Raw genomic sequence first — 16,428 nt, 5'->3', positions numbered from 1 at the left:
AAAAGAAAAACTAATTTAACTCATCCCCCATAAGGGATTCTCTAGTCTCTCTCTCTCCAATGTTCTTGAAGCTCAATTTGAATATTCTGAGTTTATTTCAATAAATTCTAGTTTCAAAAGTTAGCCTAGTCTTGATAGTTTTAGTTTGAAAAAAAAAATTTGTGAGACCTATCTTAAAAGAAGTTGAGCTTAGATTTAAGCTTTTTCTTTTGCCAACTCTTATCAGCAACATAAGTGAACGAAATCCAATTGTAATGACTGTACTACATAGTGTACATATCCAGAAACTCCATGCTGGAGAGTGGTGGAGAAGAGAGCGAGAAAAAAGATTGTGCCCAACAGACCGCAATTCCCCACCTTCTGTATATCCGAGCTGAACGTACAGAGGAGTACATTGTATGACTTTTTGTGTTTAATTCATTTTAGTGTAAATTTTCTGTCCATTGTGCTCGGAAAATGTGTGTAAAGAGGTGTCTCAAAAGTGGGAGACGCAATTAGAGGCTATAGTGCTATTCTGGATTTTGACAAAGTTGTATATACCTTTCTGGGCTCTTCCTCTAATCCCCCAAGAGAGTTACCAATCAGTATAAAGTTATTTTAGCTCGTTATTTCTCTTAAGGCAGTAAACCCGGAAAGCACATCTACAGGAGTTGTCGTCTGTGAACAATTTGTGATCAAAAGTGCAATAAAAAAAGAATGTTTTGTGCAAAATGTAGATTTATGTGAAGAATTTTTGGCGCGAAAATGCCTTATTTTGTTAGTGATGAAGAAAAGTTGCAAAAAAAATCAACAAAAAAATCGTGTGATAGCTCATCAGAAAATAATTTATTGCTGTTCATGTTGCTGATGTTCAAATGAACATATTTTGCAAGAAAAGAAGTGAAAGTTTTAGCACCGAAAAATGCATAAATTCATGGTGGTGAAGAAGTCACCGCGTGAATTGGAGCAGGACGCACCATCATCATCGCAGAAAGTCTCATCCTTGGACAGAGTAAAGTCATTCGAAGAAGTTCCTGTGATTAAAATGTGTGGCTATCTGAAAAAGAAAAGAAATGTTAGTCATTTGCTGCATAAAGATTCACCACACTCCCACGAAAATATTCTTATTGCTCATAGAATCTCATATTTTTTTTTAGCGAGTGGGTGGTTGGCAAAAATTATGGTTTATTCTGCAAAATCAATTACTTCTTTCATACAAATCACGTGAGGATTATGAAAAGAAACTTGCCCCCTTTCGTGATGTCCTCAATCTTGTCCCAGGCACTGTAATTCGTCCTGCATCAAGGATTCGTTTCACAATTGAATCAACCTCAAACATAGTCTATACATTTGTATGAAAACTCATTATTTTTTTTATGAATAATACAAAAGAATTGTTACACGGTGTCTCAATTAATCTGCTAATATTTTCAACGAGGAAGTTAATTACATATTCTTTGAATTACCAGGGAAATAAGCCAAGCAAGAAGAAAAACTCATTGCCAAAAGAATTGGCAACAATTTCAAAAAATGCGTCCTGTAAAACTTTAAAGATAATAAGAAATCGCTAGACTTTGGGTTAAATTTTCGAAATTTTCATATAAATCTTATCTTTTTTTTCTTGAAATTCATCAGTTGCAAGATTCTTGGTATTTTGGAAAAAAAATTTAAAAGTAAGATTTTTACATTTTATTTGTTTCTTTAATCGGATTTTTGAAGGAAAATTACTTTTTTTGTGGATCATGTTTTTTTTTCTTTTATAGAACGGTAATATAATGATTTAAAAAACAACCATTTGTCAAAATCTTTTAACAACTTGTTGTTAGAATAGGAAAGAAAAGATTTTTATCAGAATCGACCTCTTTCTTAAAGTTTCCATTGAGATAGAAAAATTGATCAAAAGTGTAGAAAAAAAATTGTATTTTGTAAATTCATTGGGACACGGTGTAATTTTCCTTTCCGGAAGAAGCATTGTGGTGTAACATAAATTTTTTATTGGGGACATTTTCAGCGTTGCAACGACACCAAAGAATGCTCTCAGTGGATCAGTTCAATTGTGGATAGTCTCAATCAACAGCACAGCGGAAATGCAAGGGCGGGCTTAGCATTACTTTCCACATCAGTGGAAAAATGCGTAAGACTGCCAAAGTTGCCAATAATTAAAAATACAGCACGTATTCTCAAATATCGCGACTTTGACGATGAGACCTACACAGACGACGAGGAAAATGAAGAAACTGAAATCACAGAATACGTGAATGCCGTTATTCAGTGAGTTTTTTAACCTTCTTTTGTACATTTAATAGAAAAAAATCTCACTCTTCCCAAAGTATTTTATTTTACTCATCTTGATAAATTCTTCCCCTTCGTCGATTTCGACATTAAAATGTGCTCTGTGATGCTCTTTTACTCCTCACGTAAAATGTTTTATTTTTAAAAATAAATCTACTTCTAAAATTAGCCTTTAAAACGGTGGGCTCAACGAAATGCTCAAATGCTGGAACACAAATGATATTTTCACAAAAACACCCAAATACCACGAGAATTAAATTCATTTGCATGCCCCCTCGTATGTTTGTTGTATACCTACTGAAAATGTTGCCCACACGAAATATTGCCAAAGAAATTATTTTGCCAAAAATGCACTCAATGAAATTCTTTTCACAAAAATTAAATGTATATAATAACATACCTACTCTTTAAAAACTCTTTATACAGCGAAATTTCTATATTACGGAATGAATGAGAATTTTGATGAAGCTCAATGAAATTCAGTTTAGACACGAGTTTTTGTGCGCTTTTTTTTATTCTTTTTAAACTGAATCCCAAAAGACCGTGAAATATCGGCTGGGTGATTTTTATAAGATCTGTTTTTTTCTTCGGAACAACATGCAAGTCTCTTTTTATTACTTATATTTCTCCAATTTACTTGTGATGAAGTAACCACGGTTATGTTAATGACTAACCCCATTGAGAAATCTTAAAATTTATCACGAATTTAATTGCTTCTGGTTCAGATTATTATTTTTTTCTCTCTTCTCTACTAAGAATATCACGCTCATATCGGATAATTTATTTTAAATTAGTATTATTTTTTGCTAAGTTATTTTGCACAATAGAACAGTTATTTCTTTAGAGATTATCTAGAATATATCTTATATAATCATATTAAATTAAAAATTATCAATATCAGACTTTCTAGGATATTTCTTTATGAAATTGACCAGTGATGCCGGAAAACACAGAATTTATTAAGTATACCTAACATTGTATACAAATAAAATGTAATAAATGGAAACGGGCTCATATAGTCTACAAGTCAGTCCATATCCATCTTAAAATAAACTTTTATGGATCAAAGAGGAAGCAAAATATTTTTATTAAATGAATCATCCCCTTCTTTAACTTTTCGGGAATTCTCTAATACAAAATATTTCTTGATAAAAAGTCTTTGAAATCATAAAAAAGCTTATAATAGAAACTTTAACACTATTAGTTGGGCCCTACGGAGAATTTATCAATTAATCATCCTATTCGATAAATAAACCACCTCATGACTTTAGAGGTAAATAGTCTATTACTTATGTAACAAATTTAAATTAAGGCATAATCGGCATAATTGACATGATATGTATTTTTTTTTGCTTAGAACTTTCATAATGAACTCAAAAGAATTTAAAAAGAGAATACGTTCTCATAAGAAAATATCTTCTATTGTGGAAACTTTGCGCACGAATTTATCAGATTTCTATGTATGTATATAAAAAGAAACCAAAGAGATTTTCTCAGCAAAAACACCAAAATCATTTTTCTTGCATGCAATGAACAGTGTGTGGATAAAAGGAAATTGTGATTATACTTTCTCACCAATATTTTGTTGTTTTTCTTTCACCACTGCTGCTGCGTGTGCTGTGGAATATACCAAACACCGAATATAGGGATTCTGGATTGTATGAGGGAAGCAACCCAAGTAGGGGAAATGCAGTGAATCAGTGTCTCGAATACCATCGCAGTGGCAAGATGTTTTCATGCACTATGAGTGCAACAGCATGTAGTGTGTCCCACCTCCGGAACTACATTGAAGAGAAAATTGACGAAGACATTCTCGAGGAAAGTGCGGAGGCATTAGCTGGAAGTAAACAAGATTAGTGAGTTCTCTAAAATTCATTACTCAAGCATATTTAAAACTTTCCTTTTCTTTTCATAAAATTAAATATTAATAAAATGTTTCTTTTTGCCATTCATTCATTCATTGTAGCCCAAGTGACACTGAAGAGCAAACTCTGTGCATAACGCTGGACGATAAAATTTCCCTAGCATGTGATGAGGATGAAAGTGAAATTTCAAATGAGGGAAATACATTAAAAAATGAGGAGCCTATTTATGCTGCAGTCGACCTCAGAGATAAATATGCAAGGAGGGCTAAAATAAAAGAAGAACAAGAAAGGGGGAAAAACATTTCCAGTGATTACGAAGAGGTATGGTATATACCACAAATATGACATCAAGTTCAACACCCTTATTCATTATTAATACACCACTTATCTCTTTTATCACATCCCTCGGCATTTACATAATGTTTACTCACGAACAGATTGTCAACTTGCCCACATTGCCGGAAAATTGCGAAAAAATGAGAAAAAGTACCGAATCCGATGAAGAGGATAACATCTATGAACCTGTAAGGATAAAAAATATATAAATTTAAGAATCTTAAATATGTTCTTGATAATATAGTTGAGAAGATTTAAAAATTTCCTTTATTTTACCTTTTAATTATTTTCTATCTTCTTTAGATTGAAATCGCGAGTGATATGTCCTATGATAGCAGAGAAGGACGCAATGGGATGTGGAAGTACTTTTCCAGTCGCATAAACATGGAAAACTTTACGGATTTCACACGGAGGCACCGAAGACGTGAAGAGAGTACCTCGGAGCCGCATCCATTTTCAACATCCTTAGCTGAATTTCGCAAAAGATGGGGCTCACACAGAAGTTCCATCAAGAATCGCATGAAGCGCATCTATAGCCGTAGGATGACCAAATCTATGCCTGAAGTTGGTGGAAAATCCCAAAATGAGGAGAGAAAACTATTTAGGAGTCTGTCGAAATTCAAATTCCCACGTGCTGCATCGCTCCTAGATGATTTGGCATCCAGAAAGCGTCTTGTCGAGGAGACACCACCACCATCTGGAGGGATTACAAAAGAGATATCAGAGAAAAGTGAAGTTGATGGTCTTCCCGAGGAAAAAGTCGTGTGCCATAGCACATTTTATTACTAAAAAGTATTTTTCATCTTTTTTATAAAAGGGAAGAATAATATACAATTTTCTAGAGGGATTAATGGTGGTCATTAGTATCTTCTTCTACAATCTTCTCGACTTTCTTGTAAAATTCACTTTTGAGATTGCGTGAAGACGAAACCTGATACGGCTTCTTCAGTATCGACGTCATCTCGTGCTCATAGATTGATTTAAAATCCTTATTGCCTGCACTACTTCCCAAATTGACCTTGGAATTGCCATGAGCATTAATTTCCATTTCAGTATTCCGCTGTTGCATATTAGATTCCAACTGTTTGAAGAAGTCCTCAACACTGTAAAATTATTACAGATAATAATTTCATACTTTACAGGAAATCACCTCAACTCACCCTAGAGCAAAGGGATCTTCAGGATTATCATTTTCAACGTGATCCAGTGACTTCTTGTACATTTCCATCACAAGTGCTTCAGTTTTTCCATCCTTTGCTGCCTCATTGTCTTGATCCATTTTCAAAATCTTCAGACTGCGTGGTTCAGATGGAATATTCTCCTGATCTTTATGATTTTTTTGCGACTTGTTCACAAATTCAGTTTGACTGTTCAACTTGGATGCATTCAGGGAATATCTGTCTTTGTCCGATAATTCAATGTGAACATCAACGCCAACTATGATCGGGACACAAAAATTAAAATTACTTGTTAACTTGGTAAAAAAAAATGTCAGCAGCGAACTTTCTTTTCTAATAATTTTACTTTAAAAAAATCATCGATTCTAAAAAATTAAATTGAATTTTTTTAAGAGTAGATATAATTGAAAAAAAAACTCACCAAGGGAAAGATGAATCAAGTGAATATGGATGCTGGTGAAATTGATCGCAATATCAATTTTAGCCTCGTAGCTATTTCCTTTCTCGAATCTGTAAATAAACCCAAGAACTTCATGATCCATACCGGCACAATTTTGCCATATCATTTTACACGTTCTCACTGTAGAACAACAAAGAATTGCTTTTTGCGTCTCCCACTATAAGTGCAACAGTTGCTCTTTCATTATCACAATGCGCTTTGACTCGGTGGTGCACTTTCACGGAAATCTTTGTACTTCCTATCCAGCAATAGTTCACCGAGTATTGAGGGATTCCTGCTAAGCCCCCCTCAATTATCCTTCCTATGTCTGAGATCTCTGGGAAAAGCTATTTGAAAAAAAAAAGAAAATCAACATAAAATACAGGCAAAAGTTCCAAAATACTGAATTTTATTTTTTTACCTTCCGCAAAGTCCAACTATGGATTACTCTTAGAGCCTCAAATGTACATTTCCCACAGTTGGCCAATTTTTGTGCCATCCTCTCATCAATTTCTGGCAATTGAATAGAAACATACGGCGAATCTTCCCACAATTCAGCTGTGAAGCATTTCAGAAGCCTCAGAGCACTGAGAAAAGCACAAAACTTTTCGCCTGGAACAATCTTCAGCATTTCTATGATGCACTTGGTGAGATGATTGGCCAATTTCATCATTTTATCACCCTCGTCGTGCAAATGGGTGTTTTTTACATTGAACTTCCCCAACATTGCCTGAAGCAAACTAACAGAAAAAAGAATGATTTGGGGTTAAGAAAAACCAGAGCATAGCAAATCACAGAGGTCATAGAGAGGTCGCAGACAGCAGGACTAGAGGAAGGATAACATTTATTAATGACGTACCAAGAAACTTTCGCTGCTATCGAATTAATCTTCCCAGATATTGGAAAGCGAAGAGTATCTTTGCTCTTTCCGGTGCCAAATTCATCATCCTCAATGGTATCATATGATTCGTTCCCTTCATTCCATTTATTCAAAATTTTCTTGTCGCTATTACGGAGTACAAATTGATGCTCAAACTCCGAACATTTGCATACAATGTCGAAGAGTTGGAATATTTTTTCCCTGCCAGTAATCTTGTGTAGAAAATAATGCATAAAAAATTATTAAATAATGATTAAAAATTTTTTTTTTAATTTACCTTTTGGAGGGTATTCACAGTTTTCAGGTGAAGAAAGTATCTTACCGCCAGTGAACCATAAATTGTGGATGAAAGGGTATTATCGGGGGAATTAATCGCGTTAATCGACTCACTGGTTGCACAAGTTCCAACATTTTCACTAATAAGCCCTCGTCGTTTGAGACTCTCAATTGTTGTCTGGCAGAGATCTAAAAAAATACATACAGTCTTATTTTATATAGGTGCATACAATCACATATAGGTGATAATTTAGCGGCAATTGCTTCGCAAATTGCTCATCCCCAGCATGGCAGAACATGTGCTTAAGGAATTTTTTTTAGTCATTTGCTTGGAGATAAAATAAAAACAAACACGAATCATGGTAAGTTAGAATGTGCAGTAGACCGAAGAATAAACAAATCAGTTAAATCATCAATTACAATAATTACTTCAATTTCAATTTTCACATGAAAAAGCCAACATTGAAATGACAGAACAATAATCAACCTGTCCACCGCATTTTCCATAGCCGTACCTTATCGACACATTCCATAAAATTATTTTGCAAAAAAAAATACAAGTGAATCTTGCAGTGCGCAAAAGTCACCTGTAGAAAGGTGAATATTTGCACATCTGGCAAAGTGCTTTAAACAAATAGCTGAATATCCAATATATTATCATTAATAATGCTCATATTTCTTCACACAAAATGCACCACACACATATGAGAAGATTTGTGTGAAAATAATAGGTAGATTGAAATCGATACGTATGAATTAAATTAAATTTAAGCAAAGATTGAGAATTTTTATCCAACTAACTTATTTTAAATTTCCTTTAACATCCTTTTAATAATTTATTAATTATTAATCTTTATTCAAGTTTATTTATGCATTTTTTTTTGTATGTATTACAGGATGTTCTTTTAAAAAATTCACATATGGATCATAAAAAAAAATATTTTTTTTACAAAAATGTTTAAATAAATGCTCAAATTGAGTCACAATTTAATTTTACGTCATTACCTATGATTTTTTAGCTGTGTTTCTTTCAGACACAGCTTTTGTGTACCGAGCAAAATCGAAAGTCGTCAGATCGGGCTCAAACTTGGGATGAGCACGAATTAGGGTCCCCACATTCCAAAAAACGTATGCGCCAAAAATTTTTTTTTCCGGCCGGCCGTCCGGCCGGCCGTCCGGCCGTAGTACAAACCTAAATTGCAAGAGAACGGTAATAGATAGAGACTTGCGGTAAACGGCAAAGTTTAAATATCGACTGGAAGACGTCCGATTATGAGGTCAAATTTTACCCCCCACCCCTCCGTCCGCCATTTTGAATAACCTCAAAATTTTGTTTTCGCTATATCTCAGCCGCTATTATAGCTAGAGGGCTGAAAATTTGATATGTTGTAGGGGCCATCAAGAGCTTTCCAACGATACCTCATTTTCGAAAATCGGTCAAGCCGTTTAGTCAATATGGCCGCCACAATTTTTCATCGAAAATCGACCATAACTCGAGAACGGCTTAACCGATTTTGATCAACCCAGGCTCAAATGAAAGCTCTCAACAAACCCTACAACTCTCTAGAACATCCGAAGTTTCAAAAGTGACCGCTAGAGGGCCAAAAATCAAAAACAAAATTTTCGATGAGTTTTCGATGAATATCTCGAAAACGCTATTATCGATTTGCTTCATTTTTTGATATGTTATAGCTGACTATATTATCTAGCTTCATGCCAAAAATGAAGAAAATCTATGTCGCCGTTCTCGAGATATAGCCTTCCAAAGTTGGCATGTCATATCTCGGGTTCTACAAGTCCGATTTTGATCAACTCAAGCGCAAATGAAAGGTTTCGTGAAACTCTATAAATGTCTAGAACATTGCAACTTCGAGAAATGACCGCAAGAGGCGCTAAAATCAAAAACAAAGTTTTCAAAAATTTCGAACTCGAATTTTTCGAAAATGGCGACATAAATTTTTCTCATTTTTCGATATGTTATAGCTGACTTCAAGACCTTTCAAACAAAAAAAAATTTATAAAAATCTATGGATCCGTTCTCGAGATATGGCCTTCCAAACATTTCTTAGGGTATGACTTTTCTACTTTTCCCGACTTTGCGCGTATTTAAACTAATTCGCGTTCTAGTTTGCTAGCACAAAATTGGTACACTGAAAGAAACACAGCTCTCGTAAGCTTGGTCAGCTTACCAGTACATTTAATCTCCTTGTCATATGCATTCGGTATCATGCGGTAAAATAACAATTAAAAATTTTTGCTTAAGAACACACAATGTTTAAAATTAATTTAAAAAATACATACAAAAAATAATATTTTGCTCATAAATGTATTACCTGATAATTGATTTTCTACGGCGTCCTCTTGAAAGCCATAGTGGGTGGGATTGATGTGAAGACGAACGTAGAATAGTGTTGTTTTTATCCACTGAATTGCACTCTCAAGCTTCACAATATTTCCCGTGAAAATCTCCGCATTAATGTACTCCTCCAAATTATTATGAAGATTTGACTCAATTGGCCCAATCTTTTCTCGCAAATTCTGGTAAATCACCTGCATTTGAGAGAGGAAATTTATGTATCACTTTTCATCACACACCGCACAGATGCTTCTACATATAAGGGTCAGTGTCACTCTCAGATGTACATTCAAATAATAATATCGCATATAAATTGCATAATGGAGTTTACATTAAAACTCTGCTTCTTCTATTGCATCTCCTTTTCTCTCTCTCACTCTCACCGCGAACGTTTATTTTGCAAAAGCTATGCTGTAATCGACGTGGTAGCGCGGCACAATGTGAAAAATTGCCGTTTTCGTTGTAATGCCAATAAAATGACACTCAATGCAAAAAAGGCAAGTTATTTGTACATAAAACATACTTAAGAAAACCCACAAGATAATTTACTGCAAATTTCTTTAGCAATTTGTTGATATTTAGGCAAAAGAGTCAATGCGCTCTTGTCCACTGAAATCTTCATTATTTTAAATGCAATGAAATTGAGAAAATCAACATTCAAAAAGGAACGCCCAGTGAAAATTAACCCCAATGATTCTTCTCTTCATTATCATCATTAATTGTTTTAACAGTTTTTATAAAATCACAATAAATCATCAAATAATAATTTTTATAAAAATGCAATTCAACCTCTCAGATACAGAGAATTCAGCATGACAAAGATTTAAATCGAAAAGGTAGTTTCCATTAACATTATCCAATATAATATCTAATTGTATAAATTGTATATTATATATAGCATTTTCATCTAATTCACGGAATATTATGTTATTATGTTTTTAAATAGGTACATATTCCTATACGATTTACAATGAATAAAATGAGGATTACTCATTAATAATTTATGTGCAGTCCCATAAATATCATGCGATTGTATTAACATTTAATGTCAACAAGATTTTTCCTCTCCATCTGCCTCACAGTACATCTTCTGTTTGATTTATTTCATTAGATTATTCTCTCGAATAATATTACACGAAGTTTTACTATTCGCTCCTACCGTCCCTGTCCTGCTTATGAAAATTTATCTGAAAATTCATTTTATGTCCTCTTCTTGTATTATGTTGGAAAGAATTTTCTGTACAATATTGGATTATAAATAGGCATAAAAACGGGTATAAATATGGTAATAAAATACCTCGAGATATTATTAATTTACATTATTATAACACAAACTTGACATTCACGTTAATGATTTGAAAGACTGCGCTTAAATGAGTTTTTCTTTTGCACTGTTCTACAGGTAGGTAGTCTAAATTTTTAAGCATAATAATTATGTATTTTTCAGCGATGTTTCGACTTATTTGAAATCTTGAGAATATTGAAAAATATAATTAATGATCTACTGAAACGTTCTGGTAATCGTGGTACGATCTAGAATTATTGCGTTGATAACTCTTTTTTTTATTAAATTAATTTAAGGACATTTGGCCTAATTTTAATACAAATAAAATTTGAAAAATATAATCAGCAGATTTCCTTTAGGAGAAAAATTAATTCCACCCACCCATTTCACGTGTGTAAAATAACGTACAGGTATTTAAAAGCATATTTTATGAGTACAATACAAGGTATACATTGATGTACTTTGGCATCAATCTCACGATTAATTCTATTGCCAAGTACGAAAAGGAGCAGCTCGCAAAAATTGTCTGTATAATGCAAGATGTTCCGAACACTGGAATTCTCTTTGGGTGTGTGACCAAGAACTATGAAGTGGAAGATAAAATACGAGAAGATCACACATTTTGCCCATCATCAGCCCAAATAGGTTAACCAATGCACTCTCCCATGTATACTCTTCGCAGTCATTCCAAAGCAAGCATGCCGCCACTAAACGGCTGCACACAGTGTGTGCATTTAATGCACCAATAGTGGATGGTCTCAAATATATATGGCAATCGTGATTGATCAAATGTCATGAAAATAACTCACCACGGACTCCATACAATAGAATGAGAAGATCACATTTTAACACGCGAGAGAATTCGATTGAAATTTGCATTTTGAACAACTATATATGCATGCACTGCACATAGGTATATGTACCTATATGAATTAATTCAGCAAGTCACCTGGGAATACCCAAAATGCAACTATTTTGTGAAATATAAGTATTTCAATTACCATTTAAAGTTGTTTATCAAATTGCACAAAATTGATGGGATAAATTCAACAATCTTCACGAAATCATATGCGAGAGTTCCCCAGACGATACAACACACCGCATTCATTTTAGAGCAAAATGCTCAACAAAGCCCCACTGGGGCATCATATCGCATTATTCCCATATAGTGAACAAAGGAGCACCACATTTTGTAGGTGTTAAAACTAAACGACACCGATTACCACGTTAAAAAAATAATTTAATTAATTGCAGAGCGTATTATATAGAATAATTTGCCACTCTAAATTTGAAAGAACGCAAAATTCGCACGATATTTCTCCTCCAGAACAAGACATTGCCATCGTTTCCCGCCAAAGTGGAAGAGAGACAATTTAATCTCAATACCTTGACCATTAATTAAAATTAAAATTTTATGGAAACCAAAATGTTTTGTGGAAAATGTTACTCAATTAGGAGCACCATTGTCTCCGTCCCTCTATGTTTCTCTTTCACTCGTTCCCTTTGCACGTGTAGGAAATCTCTAAAAAATATGTGTACACTTTGTAAAGCACAAAAAATTGATACAATAAATCATAAATTAGAATTTTTAATATAGGAGAAAAATATTCTCAGCAAGGTTATACCTCGACAATTCTTGGTAATTCCCCCACTTTATTAACTTAATTAATAAATTATTTATATAACAAGATCCTCGTTTTTTTTTGTTTTGTCCACTTTACACATAGAAAGTGAATTTTTTCGCAAATTAATACCAGAGTTGGAATTTTGTTAAAAAGAAAATTTTCCTAGATTAATTTTATTTCTAGATATCTGACTTGAGGAAATTAAGTGTTTTTTTTTTGGACCTATGAATATTTTTTTATAAAATATATTCAGAAATTGTCCTTGGATTGTGGGAGGAGGATGAAAAAAAATCAGAGAGAAATATAAATAAAATTGAGTCCAAAATCAAAAATAAGGGAGCAATTTTGGACAAAATAAAAGACAAAATATTTTGAAAATACAAAATATTTTGACATTAAATGTAATTTTGCACAAAATATTTCTCTAAAACTTTTGTCAATCTCTCCACAAAAGAAATTTTTGCAATTTTAGGTACAATAATAGGTGAAATATTTTGAAAAACTGAAAAATTTTGACGTTTAATGCAATTTTAGACAAAAGACAAAAGATTTTTTGTGTCAATCTTTTGACAATCTTGTGAGAACGTCTCCACAAAAGATTTTTATAGGAGAATTGTAATTTTGCACAAAATAATTTGTACATTACACAAGAAATATTTTGTGTTTTACAAGCATCTCGTCGAGGTGCTTTTATAAAATCAAAATCTTTTGTCAAACTGGTGTTTACGCGTTGCATTTTTTAGAAGTTTTCTGTCATGTTTCTCGAAATAGGGATAATAATGCAATTTCGGGTAATTGTGAAGCTTTGTGCAAAGAGAATTTGTGGAATGATATGAAATTCAGCCAATTTAGCTGTGTCCATTTTCCCTTTTAGCGGTGTTGGGCAAAAATGTTATGGAGAATTTCTCTGTCTTTCCGGCAAAAATTTGGGAGATCGCTGACAAGTTCTAACCCTATATAATCAGGATTTTGGATCAGAGATCCCTTCCCTATGTTCCCGATGCGACTTCTTATGTGCAAAAACGAAATATGTAGGGCTAATTAATGCAATAAAATATGAGTCAATCAATTCATGTAAAAGAGAATCATATCAGAGTGACTCATTAACATTTTCTTGGTGTAATGAAAATCGAACTGATGAGCTAAAAACTAGATGGTTTTTTTGGTTTTCCCAACATCCTTGGGGTACCTAATAGACAACACGCATGTTTGACTTAATTTCCCTAAAAATTAATTCAGTTCAGATTGTTCAATTGCCCCAATCGTAAACATAACCTAATAGGAATGTTATCTTCTTCTTATTTTTTCCATCTGAAACTCTCCACTCGAAAGAAAAACACGTCACAAAAGACGACAAAATATATCAAAAGTCTCCCAAAAGATATTTTATTCAAAATTGCTCTTCATAAAATGTCTTTTGTAGACTTCACAAAAGACAAAATATATTTTATTTTGTCCAAAATTGCTCCCTAAATCTTTAAGAAATCAATTTATTTATCAGGATATAGATACCTGAATATTTTTTTATGATTGATCTTCTTAAAAGTAAAATTTTTATACAGAAATTTTATCTTTAATCTATAGACAAAAAAAATAATTTTCAGGATCATCTTGTGATGATATTATACATTTGCGGAAGGAGAAGCATATCAACTCCCCTTCTCCTGAGAATTTTTCCAAGTGGGGAGTTATGCCTCTGAAAGAGAACTAAGAAAACTACCTTTGACCCAACATTTCATCTTATCCCCCCAGCATGCACACGGGCAGATCGCACTGCGAAAAAGAGAGACAATAGAGCGCCATGCGGTATAAAAAGCACGAAAAGTCAGCACCTTGTCATTAGTTGCTTTTTGTCTCTTGCATATTATCTATCGCTAAAAAGGAAACGCTACCAGTGGTGTCTTAAGAGTGGAGTATATAACATAGTGACAAAGGACTGATTTTGTATAAAGAAAGAAAAAGAGAAAATGTGGAAGATCCTTTTTACTTTGTGTGCATTTGTGACCCTTGTGATCTCACGGCCTCAGGGTCCCGATGAGAGGCCTGAACCGGTAGTTTATCCTACATTTTTTTAAAGGATTCCTAGCAGTGTATTTATTTTTTTTTTTCAATTTAATATTGCAGTATGAGTATCAGTATGAAGTGAAGGATCCGGAACAAAATCTATTTTTCGATAAGAATGAAATCGGAGATGCAGCCGGCAAGGTTACAGGACAATACTCCGTCCTGCTGCCTGACAATCGGCTCATGACTGTGTCTTACTCAGTGGATGGTGAATCGGGATTCGTGCCAAAAATATCATTCCAAGATAATGCCAACCCATTTTCTGGATAATTAGCGCGACGTACATCTTTATAGATCTTTCAGTGGAGATTCTTATTTTTTTCAGTAAAAAAAACTTATAAATGATATAGAGGAGTCTTAAGTTATTTTGTAATTGATGAACGCCATTCGATGGAGATGAGATATTACCTTTTATGTATATAATCATAAATGCAATAATTAAAGAGATGAACAAGAAATGTGTGTGTAGTAAACTTACGGCGTGACACGTCCTTGTAAGAATTACAGCAATTCCATCGTTGCTCGTGAGACCAACGCGACCTGCTCGTCCGAGCATTTGAAGCATCTCAGTGGGGGATATGGGGCTGGGCGCCTTAACAATGACCAAGTGGGCTGGAAAATTAACTCCCATTGCTAGTGTTTGGGTGCACACGAGTATGGGCAGATTTGTACTACGATAGAGATTCTCAACAATAAGACGATCCTCCAGTGTGAGTCCTCCATGGTGAAATCCAATCCCCATCCTGATGCATTCCCTTAGCGTCCCATAGTTGATCCGCTCGCCAATGCTACACAACAAATTCACCTGATCTTCCAGTAGATTGACACGGAAATTAGTCACGAGGTACTGAGCTGTCGCCTCAGCACTCATTCTCGTGCCACAGAACACAAGGGTGGGCTGACATTCCCAGTATCTGATCACAATATTCGGTAGCCAACTATTCATGATCGCGTCCACTTTGAAGAATGATTCCTCCTCTTCCAGGGGCACACTGATTATCTTCTCCTTCACTTTACTACCGTGTGAATGAGTGGATATTGTATAAGCTTTCGTGTTTGCCTCACCAAACCACTTTGCAACATCTTGCACATTTACCAATGTTGCCGAAATGCCAATAAGCCGTATGGCCGTGCCACTCTTGAGGGCGCCAATCTTCATGCGGCAAATTGTGGCCTCCAGGGCAGCGCCACGACGTGCCTCATTGAGAAGGTGGATCTCGTCAATCATCACGAGCCTCATGGACGTGAGGAAATTGATATTCTCCCGCCATCGACGCGTTAGCGAATCCCATTTTTCCGGTGTAGTCAAAATAACGTGGTACCTCTCCAATTCTACCAGATCCGTCGTGGTATTTGTTTCCCCAGTAACCTCGCAGCAACGTATATTTACTTGGGAGAACTTTTCCTCCCATTTATCAAATACTTCCGAACAGAGGGCTCGTGTTGGGGCGACTGCAATGAGAGGAATTTAAATTGAAGAAATCCTGAAAATGGAAAATATATTTTTTCCTACTGTAAACCATTCGGATTGTAATCTTCGTGTCTGGAGAATTCTCCTTCATAAGCTCTCGCAGCATGGCAAGAAGGAAAACTGTAGTTTTTCCACATCCTGTTGGAGCTACAACCAAAAGCGATGCATCCGTGCAGACGCAATCATCAAACAACGTTGCCTGCATCTCATTGAATTTTTCTATATCAGCGAAAAGCATCGAATATTTAGCAGCTATAAAATGCTGATATGAAGGAAAAAAAATAATGAAATTGTAGGATTCTTTGGAATTATCTGTAAGATTTGTTAAATAAACTAATAAAATATTCATTAAAGAAAAGGATACGAATTCTACTTTTGTCCA

General features: G+C 34.4%; 3 protein-coding genes across 3 annotated transcripts; 2 read left to right on the top strand and 1 right to left on the bottom strand.

The window, feature by feature from the left end:
* The first annotated feature begins 424 nt into the window (after nt 1-424).
* Nucleotides 425-5,319, top strand: LOC129790027 (uncharacterized). Its single transcript, XM_055827189.1, has 7 exons — nt 425-1,054; nt 1,137-1,331; nt 1,991-2,250; nt 3,918-4,127; nt 4,238-4,457; nt 4,574-4,660; nt 4,776-5,319. The coding sequence occupies exons 1-7, from the start codon at nt 902-904 to the stop codon at nt 5,259-5,261; spliced, it is 1,611 nt and encodes a 536-aa protein (XP_055683164.1). The 5' UTR covers nt 425-901; the 3' UTR covers nt 5,262-5,319.
* On the bottom strand, nt 5,307-16,302 carry LOC129790026 (probable ATP-dependent DNA helicase HFM1). Its single transcript, XM_055827188.1, has 10 exons — nt 16,089-16,302; nt 15,054-16,027; nt 9,579-9,795; nt 7,247-7,434; nt 6,949-7,181; nt 6,511-6,829; nt 6,222-6,436; nt 6,072-6,160; nt 5,633-5,909; nt 5,307-5,575 (listed from the first exon to the last, which is right to left on the bottom strand). The coding sequence occupies exons 1-10, from the start codon at nt 16,282-16,284 to the stop codon at nt 5,320-5,322; spliced, it is 2,964 nt and encodes a 987-aa protein (XP_055683163.1). The 5' UTR covers nt 16,285-16,302; the 3' UTR covers nt 5,307-5,319.
* Nucleotides 14,278-15,033, top strand: LOC129790029 (pro-resilin-like). Its single transcript, XM_055827190.1, has 2 exons — nt 14,278-14,562; nt 14,636-15,033. The coding sequence occupies exons 1-2, from the start codon at nt 14,479-14,481 to the stop codon at nt 14,843-14,845; spliced, it is 294 nt and encodes a 97-aa protein (XP_055683165.1). The 5' UTR covers nt 14,278-14,478; the 3' UTR covers nt 14,846-15,033.
* Nucleotides 16,303-16,428: the final 126 nt, after the last annotated feature.

The sequence above is a fragment of the Lutzomyia longipalpis genome, chromosome 2 (assembly GCF_024334085.1).
Source record: "Lutzomyia longipalpis isolate SR_M1_2022 chromosome 2, ASM2433408v1".
In the NCBI taxonomy this organism is placed as follows: Eukaryota; Metazoa; Arthropoda; class Insecta; order Diptera; family Psychodidae; genus Lutzomyia; species Lutzomyia longipalpis.
This window is presented reverse-complemented; position numbering and strand designations above follow the sequence as displayed.